The sequence below is a fragment of the Cynocephalus volans genome, chromosome 1 (genome assembly GCF_027409185.1).
Source record: "Cynocephalus volans isolate mCynVol1 chromosome 1, mCynVol1.pri, whole genome shotgun sequence".
NCBI classification, from domain to species: domain Eukaryota; kingdom Metazoa; phylum Chordata; class Mammalia; order Dermoptera; family Cynocephalidae; genus Cynocephalus; species Cynocephalus volans.
The window spans coordinates 262,860,649-262,880,643 of record NC_084460.1 but is presented as its reverse complement, the minus strand read 5'-3'; the positions used below and the strand labels follow the sequence as shown (position 1 = coordinate 262,880,643).

General features: G+C 38.9%; 1 protein-coding gene across 1 annotated transcript in view; it reads left to right on the top strand.

Annotated features, from left to right (window-relative positions):
• Nucleotides 1-329: 329 nt before the first annotated feature.
• The window catches only part of ANKRD44 (ankyrin repeat domain 44), a 188,123-nt gene continuing 168,457 nt past the window's right edge, over nucleotides 330-19,995 (top strand). Inside the window, exons 1-2 of the mRNA XM_063086180.1 lie at nucleotides 330-566; nucleotides 11,657-11,740. Of these exons, the coding sequence (XP_062942250.1) occupies nucleotides 330-566; nucleotides 11,657-11,740 (321 nt within the window). The remainder of the gene's footprint in view (nucleotides 567-11,656; nucleotides 11,741-19,995) is intronic.

Genomic DNA, 19,995 nt, shown 5'->3' with positions numbered 1-19,995 from the left:
CACTGATGGCTGGGCGGTGCTGCTCCAGAGAGCCCTTCGTCCTGCAGAGGAAGTTGGTGAGAGTCTCTCTGAATGCAGGCGTAGCTACTGCTACATTAAAAGTGGGGATAGTTCATTTACCTTTTAGATGTGCACCTTGGCCGGCAGAAGCATGTTTCCCTTAGCAATTGAAGGATACTCCATCCACAGGACCTCTCGCCCAGACGCTTCCAGTCTCCTAACTTTTGGCACCACTCCAGTCTTTTCCTGCAGTTCATCAGACAGTCTATTTCCAGAGTGATTATTTTAAAGTGCAACTCTTAGGTTAGTCCCCTGCTCAAAACCCAACCATGGCTCCCCAGTTTTACAGAGGAGAGTCCAAATTTCTCAGCCAGGCATTCAACGCCTCCCATGATCTGATGCTCCCTGTCTCCTTCTCAGCTTACCTCACTTCCCTCGTGCTCCACCCTCATGAAACTGCTCCCCCGTGCATGTCCAGTCTCCCCAGCTTCTGCTTGCATTCTTCTGAATTTGAAGAAGGGACATTCCTTCCCATTCTGTCCATCTCTACCTGCTTAAATCTGTCAGTATGTATTTCAAAGGCTGCATCTTTCAGGAGGCCAGATGCGATTTCTCTCCCTTCTTTGGGTACTTCTCCCCCCCCAAGACTGTTTCTTTTTAAAAATTAATTAATTTATTTATTATTATTGTGGTAAATTATATAACATAAGGATTTTCACTTTAAGCATTTTAAATATACAATTATGTAGAATTAATTACATTCACAATGCTGTGTGACTACTACCTTTATCTATTTCCAAAATTTTTTGTCATCCTAAACATACTCTGTACTCAATAAACAATAACTTCTCATTATTACTCCCCTCCACACCCCCCGCCCACCTCTTTCTGGTAACCACTAAGCTACTTTTGTCTCTGAATTTATTTTTTCTTTTTAGTTTATTTTTTTAATCAATCCATGACAATTGTATATATTTAAGGAGTAAAATATGATATTTGGGTACATTTATACAGTGGGTATTAGTCAGTTTCCTGTTGCTTATAACAGAATACCTGAAACTTGGTAATTTATAAAGAAATGAAATATATTTCTTACAGTTTTAGAGGCTAGGAAGTCCATGGTCCAGGGGGCACAATTGATGAGGGCTTTCTTCCTAGTGGTAACTTTCTACAGTGTCCCATGGTGACCAGGGTATCACAAGGCAAATGGCCTGAGCAAGAGAGATAACTTTCTCACTCCCTCTCCTTATAAAGCCATCAGAACCACACCCACGACAACCCATTAAACCATCGGCCCATTACTCAATGAATGGATCAATCCATTCACAAGGGGACAGTTCTTGTGACCCAATCACTCTTAAAGGTCTCACCTTTCAAATATCATAATCTGATTTCCCACACTCTTAATGCTGTTACGTTGGGGATCAAGTTTCCAACACATGAACTTTTGGGGGACACATTTGAACCATAGCAGTGTACAATGATCATATCAGGGTATCTTCGAGTACTTCTGTGGCATTTGCCTTACACTCAAGCTCTGTATACTTCCTGTTATGCCTTGGTAACTCCATCAAGAGAGAGACTGACTGGGACATTTCAGTGTCTGAATCTCTTAGTAAGTTTCTTACACTTAATATATCTTTGTTGAATTGAATTGAATATGGTTATCAGAAATGCACCAGATTAATTTTTCAAAAACATATCTTTTGTCTCTTGTTGGGGAGGGTGGGTAGTGCATAGAGAAATAAAGGAAATATGAACTGGGTTGGTGTCTCTGTGAGGAAATATGATATGACTGTCCTGTTTTGCAGAATTTCCCATTTTATGCTATCTAATGTTTTTCAGTCTCTTAGACTCCTCTCTCTTCCTGCTGTCTTATCATTTCCCCTTGACATCTGTCACTGAGTGCCCTTGCCATGATTTTGGGTGGGGTGGGGAAACTGAGAAGAAGCTTTCTGGAAGACTGTATGGAGGGGAGTCCCTAGTAGATTTTCATTCTTTGTGACTTTTCTGGTTTTGTGGGAAGCAGGGGACCCTCCAGTCACCTCAGGCAGACACTAGTCCAGGTCCTGGTCAACCCACTGCCTGAGATTTGAGAGTGATGAGAACATTCAGAGCCAAGAAGGTGACTCGGTTTTGCACCTGCCTCTAATCCCCCACATGTGGAGAGGTGAGGAAAGTTCAGCTGCTCTCTCCATTTCCAAAAACGCACATGGAATTCAAAGGAAAAAAAATAGCTGTAGAAAGGAAGGAGAGGGTTTAAAGGAAAATTGTCATGGGCTTTGGAAAAACTTGATTGAATAGAAAGTGGCTTGCTGGTGTTTTGAAGGAATTCAGGTTCTAACAAATTTTAGACAAACCCGATTTGGAGTTTGCCTGAGTCACGAATGACTTAATGTGGCTGAGATAATCCACATATCTTATATACAGTGGTTCTAGCCCCCTCAAATTTTGCAAGAGATTGCCACCTTTCTGATGAATACCGTTTATTTCTACACATTGATTTTGTTATTGTTTTTAAAGGACACTTGAATTGTTTTATGTAGCTTCAAATTTCTGAGATTCTCAAAAATTATAATTCCTCAAGACTAAAGAAAATAATAGTGTACTTATAAATCACTTTCTATTTTTTTAAATCCTTTTTTTATGATAAGGTATGCACTTACTAGGTATTAATTAAAAAGTCATGTTTTACAATGCATCCTAAAACTGAGAACTACTTTGTGTATCAGAACAGGCAAAGAATTACACTGAGTACATTATAACCCTGAAAATCATCTGCTGGCTGTATACTTTTTTTCCCACAGAGATCACTAAAATGGTTTATATTGATTAACATTAAATCACCTCTCATATTTGAAACTATGTGGATTCAATATGCTATAAGATACAGTTATACAAAGAATATACCCAAAACTAATATAGGAGATAAAACCTCTATAATAATTTTTTAAAACAGGAAACTGTTGTAGGAGTATATACTGTTCTTTTTTGTTTCATTAAAATTACATTGATTTAAATATTCTGTATGGACTAACCTCTTGGATCTGTTGTGCTCTTGCTTAAATTAGCTTTCCTTCCCAACACTGTTTAATTAACTTAGCTAGAGGTTAGATTTGATCTCAAGCCATTTGAAACTAGACAGAGTGAAAAAAGATGTGGGTAGTTGGCAGCAGATCCCAATAAAAATATGGCACTTGGCAAAGAACGTCTGCCTTGTTTTGCTTTGCTTTTCTCTTTATGGACATGGCCTATTTCTGAAATGTTATGATTTAAATCCAGTAATCAAGTGACAAGTCTGACAAAACAGAGCTTACATCCGCAGAGGTTCTGTGAGGGAAAAAAATGGAAGTGTTCCAGAACTAAAGGAAGTAACCTCAATTTCACCTGGAAACATTAGTGTCTCAGGGGCAGGAGATTTGGGCTATATATAAAGAGTGAAGGAAAGTGGCCAAGATGCTGAGCCAAACTTGCATCCAGGAATAGAGCAGACATCAAAGAACCGAAAACAGAATCGGTTGTTTCTACTCTATCTCTGCACATAGCACTTGGGGAACCCGTGATAAAGGAAGATCGGAAAGTTCTTTCCTTTGATGGCTTGGAGAGTGACAACGGTCTGTAACTCCAATCTCTCCTCCTCCAATACTCTGTGCACACTGTGGCCAGATTGAATGTTTGCAAAAACTCCATTCCTTTCTCTTGCTCAAGACCCCAGTTTCTGTTTGAATACAACGTTGAGTTAAAACCCCTTATGTTGCTGGCAGGGCACTTCTCCACCCAGCTATTTACTTTTCTAACCTCATCTATTATTCTCCAGCTTGAAAGATTTACTCCACAGTCCCATTCTTCAAAATTCAGCTCAACATCTAATCTTTCTGGTAACTTGAACCCTCTCTGAGCCCCTCTACTTTGAAAGATTGTAGCCCTTGTTTCTGTCTTTTGGTAGGATTGCTTCATTGTTAGCTATTTTGTTGAGAGTAACTATATCTAGATATATACACAGATATATAGCGGCTGTATACCTTAAGTATACACACGTATTATGGAGAATATATAATACATATGGTAGCTTTTGTCCTTGGTGGGTCAGAAGGTATCTAATATATCTCCATAGGGAGCACATTAAACTGAGGCTGAATTCCTAATCATGAATTATATATATAATTATGTTATAAACGTGACATGTGCAAGGAAGTATTGAGCTGGGAGAATCAGGAAAACTAAGTTCTAGCCTCAACTTTGCCACTGATAGGCAAATCATCTGACCCCCTCTCAACTCCAAACAGGTGATTCATTTCTTTTATGGCCATCAAGAGATCATAAAATAAAGATATAACTATACATGTTTATGATAACATTAAGTGGTAAAATTATAATCTCTAATCCCATCAATCAGTTGTGAATATATGGCACATTTTGATTAGTCAGAGACATGGTGTATTATTTTGTTGAGTCATTATTTGGATTTATAGATTAGACTTCTGAGTACAGAGAAGCTGTGCAACATTTTGCAATTTTCTAGTGTGACAAAGGCCAAGTCAGGCTCATGTGAATTTTGCTCCCGTCCCTGTACAGCTTCTCTCCCAGTGTGCTGGGTCCTTCTGCTTGGAGATGATATTGAGTGGATTATAATTCTAACCCGATTTATTTGCTCTGTAATTTTTTAGGAAATCTTCCAAGATTCCTTATTTTCCTTATTGCAAGAAGGACATAAATGTACTTGTCAATAAAGGATTTTGAGGGTGTTATCTCAAAGTCAACAGTAATCATCATTTTCATTGAGTGCACACAAGGTGTCTGGCCCTGTACCGGGGGCATTGCTTCTATTATGCCATTTCTTAAACATGTCTTGTAAAACGGCCATCATAACCCCATTTTATACACGAGGAAACTGAAACTGAAATGGCTAGGATTTAATCCTAGGTCATTCTGATACCATCGTGTTGATCTCCGTGCTATGGAAAGAAAAGAGAGATCGCAGGTCAGTAAAAATTAACTGACTTCAATTTAACTGATACTGTTGTTTCATCATTTCCTTTTGCCTAACCTTCTGTGAGTAACTAGTAGCAAGGTTGACATGCTGGGTTTCATTCTATCTCGGGTTGGCTGCTGAAGATGGTGATGACGCTGATGAGTGTTATTAAAAAGCAGAGAAACAACCAAGGAAACTCTCAGGAAAGAAAGGCAGAGAAGAATATGAGTGTTCCAAAATCTGGGTCATTGGTCCTTGAAGAATTATTTTATACTCAGTGCCTATGTGTATTTTCATTCTGAAAAAGATTAGATAATAAATTAATTTTCCCCATTTTCTGATTATTAAATGTTGTTCTTTTTCATAATGATTAAGTATAGGGTTAACAATAGCTACTTAGAGAGGGGGTATTACTCTTACTTGGAATTTTCTGCTCTTTCTGTTTTTATTAATAATTGGAAATATTATAGACACTTATTCTGCAGCATACTTTGCAGGAGACATTTTCAAACATGTAGTCCTGCCTCATTCCCTTATTTAAAAAAATGTTTATGAGGCCTCAGTATATTTGGTGTAGTTCTTATGGTCCTTAAGGGAAACAGATTTTGATTTTATGATCATCATTATCTTTCTGTGATGGAATGAACCTCACTCCAAGTAAAGAGTGATCTATATTCAGGAAGCACTTAATAGCATCCTTGCAGCAGATCACACAGCAGGACCCACATGAATAGAGCTAGCAAGTTTTGTCCATTAAATCTAGTGACTCGAACAAATTTTTATTATCCTTTTGCAAAAATACAAGCGCTGCCTCATTCAAAAACCGGTTGTTACCTAATGAAGTGTTTCAGCTTGTTCATATAAGTTGATGGTTTCATATGGCCAGATTATTGCTGCATCAGCTATTAGCTACGAATAACATGCTCCAATCTTGCTTTAATGGCGTACTGTACTCAGAATGCTCAAGTATGGACAGATGTTTAGGAATATCATTTTTTTCTTTCTTGGCTATTGATTGATTCCCAACACCCACTCCTGATTAGAATGCAAGCTGTTTTCTTTTAGACTTGGAATCTTTAATTACCCAGTCTAATCAGAAAAAGACAAGTAACACACCAGGAATTTGGAACGAAATGCTGGAGCATCTTCTGGATGCTTCTCGGACTTATTACCGTTGACTGTAGTTACTGATGCTTGGAGACAGCTTCTGTCACTGTGCTCGTCTTCCAAGGCCAATTTGTTAGTGAAGAACATGCAGCTCTGACAAAGGAGAAGTGAAGTGAAATATACAGTGGTTTTATCAAAATTGAATTGGTGGTTTCATTAGGGGATTTGGGGGTGAGTTTGGGGAAGGCATAGAGGGTCTGGCAACCTCATTGCAGGATGGAGTAAAAAAGTAGTGAGCTCTCTCTATAGAACCCATGATGGGCTTTATTAAATGTGTGGCATATCTGATGCCACTAGGAGCGTATTTTTAGTGAAACTGAGAAATTGAACTGGGTTTCGTAAATGATGAAAATGTTACTTTAACACCTGAGTTTTAGATAGCTTTATTCTTATTTCCTGAAAACCTGGACCCTCAGGGATCATTAGGAAAGTTTTTTTTGTTGTTTATTTTCTTTTTGTTTTGGTATGTACATGGTGTGTGTGTTACTTATTACTAAGAACTCTCTTGGAAGCTTGAATTCTTTTATGTTTTGAATAAAATGGAGCCTTCAGCTACCTTACTTCTCTTAATTACTCAACCTGAACATTGACTCTTATTTCCCAGGTAACAAATTACCATCTTGCTCCCCCTAGTGGAATTACAACTCTACTTCAAAGTTTGAGAATATTGTTACCTATTGCTAGTACATTTTTGATTTAGTGTCTTATTTTTGGAAGTCACGTATTTTCCCATTTTGTTTTCAAAGAGTGAGAATATAAATGAAAAATATTGCCTTGGATGGGCTGATAGGGGATGTGGGTAGGGAAAGTCGCTTTCTGCTGAGAAGGTTTCAGTTCCTAGTATTAGCAAAGTTGGCTACAAAATTTATAATGGCTGCCAAATTCAAGAGGCCTCTCTGCTCTGCACTTCTATCTTAGAGGGGTCAAGTGTTATCAGACAGTCACCTCTAGAAGGCAACTGCCAAGATTCCTAGAAAAGATGATGGGAGATAGTTGGTGAGGATGAAAGATAAGGACAGGTCCCTTCTGAATAACCAATCCCACTTGTGCCATTGGTCATTTAAGCCCAGGAAGTATTCTCTCTTCTGAATCTACTTGAGGGACTGTGCCAATATTCACATGGCAATTATTTCCAGTGTACAGCTGCTAAGCCTGCTAAGAAAATTCTGAAACCAAAATAACTGCATACCTCTTTTTTTCTGCCACTACTTATTTTTCACAATTTTGACCCTTATTATGATTTTGTGCTTATTCAACTTTGTACCCTATTATACAAAAAGCATCCCTATATTGTATATGCTACTGCTGAAATGTGTGAAACTTCAGAAAGAAATACTCACATATGCCAAGGCTTAGGACTCTGCTCTTGTGCAGGTAAGGCTTTGCTTTTAAGCTTTATCAAGTTTAAGAGGAAAGCTGTGGAAGTTATAATGGTTGTCAAATTAATGGTCAACAGCTATTTAAGTCATGGTGGCCACATGGCACGGCTGGGGCTAAAGAAGTCCATCTAGCAAGGCTTTGGGCTGTGGAGAACAGGCACTTCCACAGGGAGTGGGAGGGGTTTGTATGTGAATCAACATGTATCTCTATGCATATGTGCACGAGAGTAGATATGTGCATGAGAGTAGATGCACGAGAGTAGATGTGTATGCAAATGTGCAAATGTAGGCATGTACGTGTGTATACGTGCTTGCATATATGTGACTGCAGCATTGGAAGAGTTACAACAGTAGCTCAGCTGCTTCTCCCCAATAGATACTGGGAGCACTGAGCATTGACAACACTCTACAAAGCAGCTTCTCGCAGAGCTAGCCCAGAGGTATTTAGTAAGGTCTACACACCCCTCCCTGCTGAGAGACTGTGCTGGTGTCCTTCTCTGGCAGCTTTTCAGGGGGCCTTTCCTTGGGAACATTCCAGCCATAATTTGGAATGCTTGTCTTTCTTGAGAAGAGTCAGGACTGAATGAAGGTAACAGACTGTACGCATTCCTTACACTTGTGAGTGAGAGTCCGTGCTTCCTTGTGTTTCCTTAAGGTGATTAACTAGTCATGACTTAACTGTTGGGATGGATTTGTTCCTTAGAGTCTTAATGTCTTAACTGTTGATTGATCACTGTCGATTTAACACTAAAATCTTGTCAGACTCTGCCTCTGTTATTGTCATGTGGTTATTGGGGTTTGTCATTTGTTTTCTCTTAAGGTTTAAAAAGGCAGAAATGCAATATGAGCATGCATCCATGAGCACAGCAGATACAGAATTATGAAACAGATAAGCAAGATTCAATATTTTTCTTGAAATCCTGAATTTGTGTCTAATTCTGTGTCTTGTATAAAATGTGGTTCTTGCAATGGGGCAAGAACCTGGAGACTTGGTTAGCAGGTAGTTAGCGAGAGTGTGGGAGGAACTCCTTGTTTTTAGGCAGGGCAACCAGCTAATAGTGACCTGGTAGAAAACCTGTATTCTTTTCAAGATTTCTCTCCTGCTACTTAATTGTTGGTAATTTGAGAAACTGTTCAGACACATTGGCAAGAAATAGAATTGAGAGAGAATTTTGGGAGAAAAAAAGAGAGACACATCTATTTGCTGGAAACTTTTATAGCAGAGGGGAAACCCATGGACAAACTCCTGGCATATGGAAATATTCATCAGCAATTTGACATGTTTTATATAGTGTTTCCTCAAGCAACCTTACTATATCCTATTGATAATACTTATATTGGTCTCCCAAACTAACAATATACACGATTGGAACCTGTAAGAAAGGCAACAGGAGAGTTAAAAAAGAACAAAGCTTATAGGGGAAATGAGGACTCAAACTCCCAAGTAGATGGGACAGGGAGAAGTCAAGGTAGGTGATGTTAATAATTCCACCTCAGGCTGGTGTTTGCCACCAGTCCTAAGAATTATTGGGCACTTGTTGAAAATCTAGATTTGCAGTGCCCACCCCTCACCCCAGATGAACTAAATCAGAATCCCCAGGAAAGGGATGAGGGGATATTGTTTTAACAAGCATCTTTTTTTTTTTTTTTTTTTTTTTTGCGGCTGGCCAGTATGGGGATTCAAACCCTTGACCTCAGTCTTATAACATTGGGTGATTCTTATGGTCAGACAAGTTTGAGAAACTGCTGATGTCTACAGTATTACAAAAGTGGTGTGTGTGTGTGTGTGTGTGTGTGTGTGTGTGTGTGTGTGTGTGTGTAATTGCCAAGGATTTTAAAGTTTAGAAAACATTGTCAAATATTGCACATTGGCATTGTTAAACATTTCTGAATGAGAACATCCACTGTTTGTGTGGGGTTGTGCAGTTAGAGAGGGCTTTCCCATATAGTATATCGTTTGATCCTAATAACAATCCTAGGAGGGCAGTGATGATTGTGCTCACCCAGATCATACATGGGAGACGGGCTCAGCGTGTGGTGGGCGGGTGGATCCTGAACAGGATCTGTTGCCCTGTGGGGCAAGCCCATCATCAACCTCAGAGCCCACCGCTTTTCCTTTTTTTCCCCACACTTCAGTCATCGCGTTGATGACTGTTTCTAACAATCAGTTTCTTTGCGTGTCTACACCTTTCACAGCCTGCTCCCTCTGCCTGGCATGTCCTTCCCGGCCCTGCCTGCAGACTCACCCTCACTAATGAAAGTGCTGTCCATGAAGCTTTTCTGGATACACACCTCTCCTCCGACCTCCTCCCCAGGCAGAACTAATTGCTCTTTCAGCTGTGTTTCTGTCACACTTTATAGATCCTTCTGCTGTATGTTGGGTCTTATTTAATGTAGGTGAGTTCCATACTAAAAGCTCAGTAACAATCACTCTTTTCCGTCCTAACCCACCATCACACCACTTACTTTAAACAGGCAGTGGATGTAATCATGTTTAAACAGTCAGTGCTGTTGGCTAAAGCTATAGGAAGCATTTGCGAATGATTTCAAGGGTTTTCCAAACATTGACAAAGAAGTGTTCAGGTGGTCAGAAACATGGCCTTTAATGTCCTCTAGGAATGGAATTGTTTGAGGCTACTACCAAGGAACATTGTCTCATAAGAAGTAGAGGAAGGATAGGGGACTGTTAATCTGCTCAGGCTGCCATAACAAAACCACAGACTGGATGATTTAAACAACAGAAATGTATTTTCTCATAGTTCTGGAGGCTAGAAGTCCAAGATCAGGGGTCATCAGAGTTGGTTTCCAGTGAGGTCTCTCTTCCTGGCTTGCAGGGGCTACTTCTCACTGTGTCCTCACATGGCCTTTCCTCTGTGTGCAGGCCGAGAGAATGTGAGAGCTGTGGTGTATCTTCCCCTTTTTATAAGGACACCAGTCTTATTGGATTAGGGACCCATCCTTATGAAATCTTTAACCTTAATTAGTCCTCAAAGGCCTTATCTCCAAACACAGTTACGTTGGGGGTTAGGGCTTCACCATATGAATTTTGGGGAGACACATTTCAGTCTGTAACGGGGACTATATACACAAAACCACATACTTGCTAGTTTCCTTGACAGAGAATTTAAGGGCCTATCAAGGACAATTTCAACTATGAGTGATTTTCTTTTTTTTTTTTTGACATTTATTTTATTTTATTTTTTTAAATTTTATTTTGTCGATATACATTGTGGCTGATTATTGCTCCCCATCACCAAAACCTCCCTCCCTTCTCCTTCCCCCCCAACAATGTCCTTTCTGTTTGCTTGTCGTATCAACTTCAAGTAATTGTGGTTGTTATATCTTCTCCCCCCCACCGTTTTTTTTTTTTTTTTTGTGTGTGTGTGTGTGTGTGAATTTATATATTAATTTTTAGCTCCCACCAATAAGTGAGAACATGTGGTATTTCTCTTTCTGTGCCTGACTTGTTTCACTTAATATAATTCTCTCAAGGTCCATCCATGTTGTTGCAAATGGCAGTATTTCATTCGTTTTTATAGCTGAGTAGTATTCCATTGTGTAGATGTACCACATTTTCCGTATCCACTCATCTGATGATGGACATTTGGGCTGGTTCGAACTCTTGGCTATTGTAAAGAGTGCTGCGATGAACATTGGGGAACAGGTATACCTTCGACTTGATGATTTCCATTCCTCTGAGTATATTCCCAACAGTGGGATAGCTGGGTCGTATGGTAGATCTATCTGCAGTTGTTTGAGGAACCTCCATACCATTTTCCATAGAGGCTGCACCATTTTGCAGTCCCACCAACAATGTATGAGAGTTCCTTTTTCTCCGCAGCCTCGCCAGCATTTATCATTCAGAGTCTTTTGGATTTTAGCCATCCTAACTGGGGTTAGATGGTATCAACTATGAGTGATTTTCATGTTACACTAACTTTAGTTCATAGACCCAGGTTAGATGTAAATGTCTCCCCCACTAGACTCTAGTGAGGATAGGTCTGAGTCTTATTCATCTTTGCAATTGATAATTGTTGAATGAACTTTTAGGGGACAAATTCTTTTCTTTCCATCTGCATCTGAATGCAATCAAATGAATTAAATTATGGTTCTAATTCCCATTCTCTTGTGTGTACAGCCACCACTGGTCCAAGCGATCTTCAGCGGTGATCCGGAGGAGACACGGATGCTCATCCACAAAACTGAAGATGTGAATGCTCTGGTAAGAGATGCTGTGGTTTTTCTGCCCAGGCCCTGTTGACCTGGGGCAAGCAAGGGCTGTTCACCTTTTCTGTGTCATGGACCACGATGTCTGGTGCCTGGTGAAAGCTCTGGGCTGCTTCTCAGAATAGTGTTTTTAAACCCATGAAATGAAATATATAGGGTTAGAAAGGAAATCAATTATATTGAAGAGTTATCCAAATATTAAAAATCAAGTTTGTGATACAGCAACATATGTGCTTCTTTAGCAACACATTCAGATAACAAGATACAGCAGAAGATCTAATGACCATAGTTTAAAAATAGCGATGAGCACACTCAATATTTTGATTTTTTTGCAACAACTCTCATGGGATATGAACATACTTGCAGTTTCTACTGGTGAGAGACTCAGATACTGCTGATAGTACTGTGGTTTGTTGCTTACATTCATAGTTGAAGGAAATGCTAAACTTCAGTGAGAAGCCAGTGAAAATAAAGATGTAATAATATTCTTTTCCAAAGCGATGAACCCCTAGAACCCATGCCCTACAGCAGGGGTTGGCAACCTATGGTCTGTCACACATTTTTTCCATAGGCTGCCAGCCGAGAATGGTTTTTACTTTTTAAATGGTTGAAAAAAAGTCAAAAGAAGAATAATATCTTCTGACATGTGAAAATGGTATGAAATTCAAATTTTGGTGCTCATAAATAAAGTTTTCTTGGAACGTGGCCACTTTCATTCATTCACATATTATCTGCGGCTGCTTTTGCACAGCAACAGCAGAGTTGAGTAGTTGTGGCAGAGACCATATGTGGCCTGGAAAGCCCAAAATACTTACTATCTGACCCTTTATAGAGAAAGTTTGCTGACCCCTGCCTCAGAGGGTCCATGACCCTGGAATTGATGGATGAACTAGGCATCCTGTGTGCTCTCTGAAATCACAGGTAACTCACAGATGTGCACACTTGAGCACGTATATGTTTTTCTCTGAAAAGTGTTGAGGCATTTCATCAAATTCCTGAAAGGCTCTGTGACCCCAAAAGATTAAGAACCACTGGATCTGGAAGGTGTTTCAACAAATAAAACAACTAACTGCCGTAAAGAAAGATAAAAAAAGTTAGTCAATGATTTACGCTTTTGATAGTTTCCAAGACCTGGATTGAACAAGCAGTTATGAGCAGTACATGCTACTAATTCTCTTAATGTAATTCGATTACCAAAATACTGAAGTTTGTCCAGGGACAGAATTCTCTTGAAAGTCCCTAATGTTAAGTAGTAACAACAGGAAGAGTCAAATACATCTTCAGTGTGAATAAGAGGTTTGCCACAGGGAGATGGATTATGTTTTAGGTTGTATCTCTGTCTATCCACTGGATGCTTTATTCACAAGGTGAATCATTTGGCGCAGCCGTTGTTCTGTGGCAGTGCAGGTGGAGGTGGCTTTTGAAAAAGCTTTTGGCAGCTTCTCCCCAGCTGGCACTGAACACAACAGGGCAATGTTTTGTGACATTTTTGCAAGGTAAGCACAGATGAAGCCAAGGACAGACTACTTGAGAAGGCAGCTGGGCACTTGTCCAGGGCCTGCCATGTGTGACCCACACTTCTGAGAGGAGGCCAGGCCAGCAGGGTCATTGTCCAGTGTTCTGACATCACTGGAATTCACCCAGACTGTTTTGTGGCTGTGGCCCAAGCCCAGGCAAGCCCAAGGCAAGGTTACTATCTTTTCCTGATGGTCATGAGCAAATGAGACTTTGGTTCAGTCACACACACAAGAAAGATTGTACTGGCTTTGGTGTGCCCTTTATTTCTCCACCTCTCCATGTCTTTTGATGGGTCACGTGCTCTTTGATGTAAATCACCCTTCGATTAGCTGATCCTGATATAGAAAGTAATGTCATTCAGCTCGGCCTTTCTAACTTTATTTCCCACTACTAGTATTCATGAAACCTATGCTTCAACCAACCAAATTACTTGACCCATTGGGATTTATTCTATTCTTTCACCATTTTCTCATTTCTCTCCTCTTTCAGTCCCATCTGCTCTTTCATACCTGTTACTTCCTTCGTTAAGTTGTTCTAATTCTGACTTCCTTTATGCTGTCTTCTCTACCTTCTCCCTGACCCAACCAAAAAAAGCCCTGTGCCTTCTCTTCAACCCCCACGGCTCTTTGAATCTCACTGATCACTTTCAATTACTACTTGAGTTATTTATATCTGTCTTTTACTTCTGAGAAGCTACATGCTTGATGACATGGTCACTATCTCATTCATTCACATTTCTTCCATGACTCAGGCCAGTCCTTGCAAACATGAGTGAGCAACTCAACCCCCCTTTATAACTATGTTGAGCCAAACAGTGGTGGCCTATATTTCAATGAGGAACAAATTGTTGAACAGAGGAAGCATCTGACTTAGTTAATGTCCCTCAGGTCTCAGTTGTAAGACTGGAAGTTCTCTTTGTAAGATTAAAAATCTGTAGATGGATTTGAGGAGTCACTGAAGGATCAGAAGGAGTACTCTGAGTCTTTCTGTGGTCCCTGGCTAGTGGCATGCTGGAAATGTGGGATGATCATTTTATGCTCTGAGAAGTTCATTTAAGTTGACCCAGATGTGGCCAATAACTAGAAAGTCCCCATCTGACTGACCAAATTGAGCTCAAGGTGGAGAATAGCATCTGAATTCAAAACTTTAGAATGCAGGTCTGAAAACCAGAATTTGAACTCAATAAAGGCATTCTGGGGATTATGTTGTGACAACATCTCATCAAGAGGACAATATTACTATGCCATGCTGGAACAGGGACATAGAATAATTGGTACCTGTTAGTCGTGAGTGGTGAAGTTGGGGAGGGGACCATGCCATGTGAGGGGTGGCTGAAGAAACTGGTGATGTTTTAGACTTGGACAGGACAGGAGAACTGTCCTAAATAGTGCAAATTAACAACGCCAAGTTAAAATGGAACTAGACTTTTCATTATTGTAAGCTACAAAAAATAATATTTCAGCTTAAAAGATAAGAAATCACTTAATAGACAGAGCTCTCTAAAGTAATCATGAGTTGACTTGGTTGGTAATAATCTCCCTGAAAGACCACTGGACTGGAGGTTCTAAAGGTGACTATTAGTAGCACGTACAGTCCCATTCTCCTATCTTGTGCTCTTGGTTAACATCACTCATGGTTCGTGGTACTTTTTTGAGTCTTAGAGATCAAAATTTCTTCTCAGGATAACACTATTAAATTGTGGTTGCCATGTGAATTGAAACCTCACTCCCGTGCGTGGACTAGGTGATATTCAGAGTCTCTTACAACCATGACAGACTATATTTCCGAGATTTGTGAGTCCCACATGGTAGCAAACCTATCATGTTTATTTCTTTTTAAAAAAAGTATCGCAAACGGGGAGAAGTGCGCACACACAGACGCACATACGTGCAGGTGCACACCCATTATCATACCAGATGAAATGAACAATGATTCCTCAATATCACGTAATACCCAGTGCATGTTTAATTTTATTTTGCTTCAATAGTTTCAAAAATGTCTTTTTACAGTTGGGTTGTCCCCAAGTTGATTATTTTAATCCATCTGTTTTACACAACAAGATAATTTTGTCAAGCTGTTAGTGTTTATTCTTTGGTCTAATGGTATTTGACCCAAGTCTATTGGTGCACGTTGCTTACCCTCTCCAATTCTGAGATGGGAAGGGATGATATGAGAATATAATGGAATAACTCTTGAGGTGAAAGCTAAGCTTATGTTGGCAGAGAACTTATAGTAAACAAAAGGGAGAAAACCATTAAAGCAGCACTTCTTGACTACAGGAATTAATTCAATTGATCATGGTTGTCTGCTAGTCTCAAGATCCAAGTGAGAAAAAAGAAACTGATATTGTATGATGAAGGGACTTTTTAAAGAAAATAAGGCAAATCAGCAATAGTAAGCTTGTGATTTGTGTATGTATGTGTGTGTGTTTATGTAGTGGTGTTACACTGTTTCTTTTAAAAATAGAATGTATATTTAAAATCCACCCAGGAGGCTCAGTATGTCTCTACCCAAAGAACTTGGAGTGATCAACTTAATATCTTCTCTAAATTTTTCTCAGCTTGATTCTATCATGTCAAATTCCCTAAAGTTTTAGAAATACAAACTATGTAGCCCAGCTCTTTAAGCTTCTAGATTGTTGTGTATTTTTTTCTCACCTACATGTATCCTACTTGATTTTTTTCTTTTATAGTGAAGATTTTGATATGGGAATAAAGACCCAAGAGATTTTGTCAGCTTAGAGAGTTGAGCACCTTCTAAATTATACCTAAATTAGAAACTGCTGGAATAAGGAAGCTGCAGGCAGGGTGGCAGTCTCGGGTCCCATAAATGACAGAAGTGCACCGTCGTGGGGCCGATGAATCGCTTAGCGCTTGTCAAGTGCCATGCCACAGTGCAGGCGTGGTGTGGCCCAGACTTTTTAAAGTTTTTAAGAGAAAGTACAGGAAATCTCTAAATTGTTAAATGTTGGTTCCAAAAAATGATCCAACAATGTGCAGGCCAAAGAAAACACGTCTGTGGGCCAAATCCAGCCGGCAGGCCACCGTTTTGCTAACTGTGGATGAGAACTGCAAATATTCAGCAATGAAGCTTTCTCTGGCCACCTGCATCTGGAAAATGAACTCCGTGGTCCTACAGCCACGGACCTGGTGTTGTGGGGAGAGCAGTGGCCTGTGTTCTTCAAGCACTGACAGCATTTCTGGCTCACTGATGGGTGTGGGCGGGTGGGGTGGCATAGACAGGGAAGCTGGTGGTCCCTTCAGAGTTCTGGGCATGGTGCTTTTTGTCCTGAGGGTAGGTGCCCATGTCTCAGCACATGCCTGGCAATACTGTTCCATCCTCCTTTCCCCTATGTTGGACCCCTTCCCAGGATGTGGGGCTGTGGTTTGGAAGCCATGACCTGTGTCTTGTAGAGAATAAATCATGAATTCCTGCTCCATTCTGAGCAGGCTGCAGAGATGTGTCTTTACGGCCATTTCAAATGTGCGAAGGCAGTCTGGTTAGCATCATTTCTAATTATCCTATGGAGTATGCTCAGCAGCTTGAGGCCTTATTTCTCCAGCACTGGCCTTGAAGTCCAGAGAACCAGCCTCTGAGAGGGAGAAATCGTATAATAGTATATGATTTACACCTTTCACATAATGAGATGGTGTTTTGGAGCTATGGAAACATTCCATGTATAATGGCATTAGTATTATTGTTCAGTTGCTAGACATTTTTACAGCACACACACAAAAAATCTAGCAACTAAAAGATGTACCTTGTAAATAGTTTGAGAATGTGAATGTGAAGGATATGGTCCTTTCTTCACATTTGATATTAAATTTGGTGGGAGAATGTAAAAGTGAATAAATGAGGCACATTATTCTTAAGATGGAAGAAGACATTAATTAAGATGGCAATTGTTTGAAATTAATTTATAAATTCAGTGCAGTTGAATGGGGTAGTAGGAGTTGGGTTGAGGAAATTTGAAAAAGTAATTTTAAACTTTATTTAGAGGAATAAACATGTAAGATTAGCTAGGAAACTCTTGAAAAAGAAAATCAGTGAGGAGAGAGTTTCACAAAATATATTAAAACATATTATAAAACTATAGCAATCAAAACAGTATGTTACTGGCATGGGAATAGACAATCAAACTAGTGGAACAGACTAGAGAGTATGGACGTTTGATAGAGGATGAAGGAAGCATTTTAAATCACTAGGGTTGAGATGAATTATTTAATAAATGATGTTCAGACAACTGGCTAACCAGATGTGAAAATATAAATCTGAATCCTTACCTAATTTTTTATATCAAGATAAATTTTAAATGGAGAAAATAAAAAGATGAAAGCAGTGGAATACAACAAGGAGGAAACGTTTTTGCAACCTTGATGTGGGAAAGGACTTTCTAAGCATAACAGCAAAAATAAAAACCATAATGGAAAAGCTGGTTATCTTTGAATATATAAAAACTATAGACTTCTGTATATTAAATTGCCATAAACAAAGTTAAAAGATGAACTAAAAATATGTACAATATATGTGAAAAGTATTAATATTTTTAACATACTAGGAATTCTTGCAAATTATTTAGAAAATGATAAACACCCAAATAGAGAAATGGACAAAGGATATGCAAAAACCACTCATCAATGAAAAAATACAAATAACCAAAAAGTATGTGAAAAGGTGTCCAATCTCAACCTCGCTTGAGGTCTAAGAATTCAAATAAAACAACCGTACTGTATCATTCTTCACCCATCAGGTCAGCAAAGATGAAAATTAGATCTCAACCATGCTGATGCATTTTTGGGGAGAGTGATTTGTATTCCCTCCCCTTTGGTGGGCAGTTTGGCAGTATGCCTCAATGTTCTAACTGTGCATACCCTTTAACACAGAAGCACTGCACTGCAGAATTTACCCTAAGGGTAAAATATATACAAGAAAATGTATGTTGCTGTGTGGTTCCTACTAACAAGAAATTGGAAATAACAAGTAGGTTATTTCTTAAATATATTATAGTACATCTGTTTGAGGTTATATTATGCTATTTTTAGAAAGGGTGATTTTATCAATTCTTACATATTACATGTTAAGGGGTCTTCAAAAAGTTCATGGAAAGATTTGCATTATCTTTTAGTTCTATTTTTCCATAAACTTTTTGAAATACACTTGTGTATTTATTGGAAGATAAGACCTTCAGGATATATTTTTGAGTGAAACTCTTGTTAATACAGCATATATCATATGTATATATAAGTATTATAGAAAAGGCCTAGAAGAATATTCTCTAGAAGGTTAATTATAGTTGAATCTGGGTGGTGGGATTTTGGCTTTTTTCTTTATTCCTTCATGCATTATTATTATTAACACGTATTCTAATGTATATGAACCATGTTTTATATCACAAATTATGGGAAAAGAATTATTAGTTTAGGGTAAAAATCAAGTAAAAATTTCTGGATACCTTTTATTTTCCAATTCTTTTTACAATGAGAATATACTTATAATCAGAAAAGTTTTAAGAAGTTTTGTGGAAAACCAGTAACGTATTTTTAAAATGAATTCGGTGGAGATAACCACATACCCAGATTATCCTTAAAAGACACGCTTAAATTAAAAGGATATGAGGTATATTTTAGATCAATTAGCTGGCCTGACTCTGACTTTTACCGAAGATATATCCCTTTAGATTTCAAATGTTAAATAGCTGTATAATTATGACAACCAGAAGCCCTTCCAACTGCAGTTTTCTAGATAAATTATTATTACAATCTTGAAACACTAACTTTAAAAGAGAAAAAAGAAATGCAAAGACCTTAAATGTCTATGTTATTCAAGTAGAATAGAAGCCTGGGGGGTGGGTGAGACTTTTTACCAGGAGGTTGCATTGCTGGTTATAGTCAGATCACTTGCCAACTTTCTGCCTAAATGTCTATTCCTGGCAATTTGGGACAGTATGTATGGGATTCTCACTTTGTATGCTCTAGTCATTCTGAATATAACACAGGCCGCCTTCTCCTTCTCTTTTAGTTCCCCTTCCTAAACCTTTTCCTGGCTTTCGCCAACCTGCACCTATTCAGAGTTTTTGATGTAACTCCTTTGCAACCAAGCCTGTATGTCCCCACTTGATGTATTTTACTTATTTGTAAATAATCCATTCCAGTCACACCAAAATACAATTACAGGTGTAGGGAAAAGAGCACTGTGCTAGGCTTGGAGACGTGAGTCTTGGGTTCTATGTGTCCTTGAGCAAACCAATTAACTTCCTCTGTCCTCATTTCTTTGTTTATAAAATGGGCATGATAATAAACTTTTTTATAATGTTGTGGTTAGGGAAAGGAAATGGTGTACATATGAGGGTACTTCAAAAAGTTTGTGATAAAATAGAATTAAAAGATAATACAAATCTATTCATAAACTTTTTGGATACCCTTGTATATCACTTAGGATTAGATTTGGCTGCAATCTACAGAAAAACAATGAAAACAAGCAAAATAGTTGTTTTTGATAAAAGATAAATTTATTTCACTAAAATTTAGTAGTTTCAAGTAAAATAGAAGTTTATTTCTCACATATGACAATTCCAGCGATAGGCTTTCCAGGACTAGCATGATACTCCATGTTGTCAGAACCTAGGCTTTGTTTCCTTTCCTGCTGCAATCCTTGGACATGGCTTCCACCTCATTGCCCAAGTGGCCACTTGAGCTCCAGCCATCACACCAAAATCCAGCTAGCAAGAAGGAG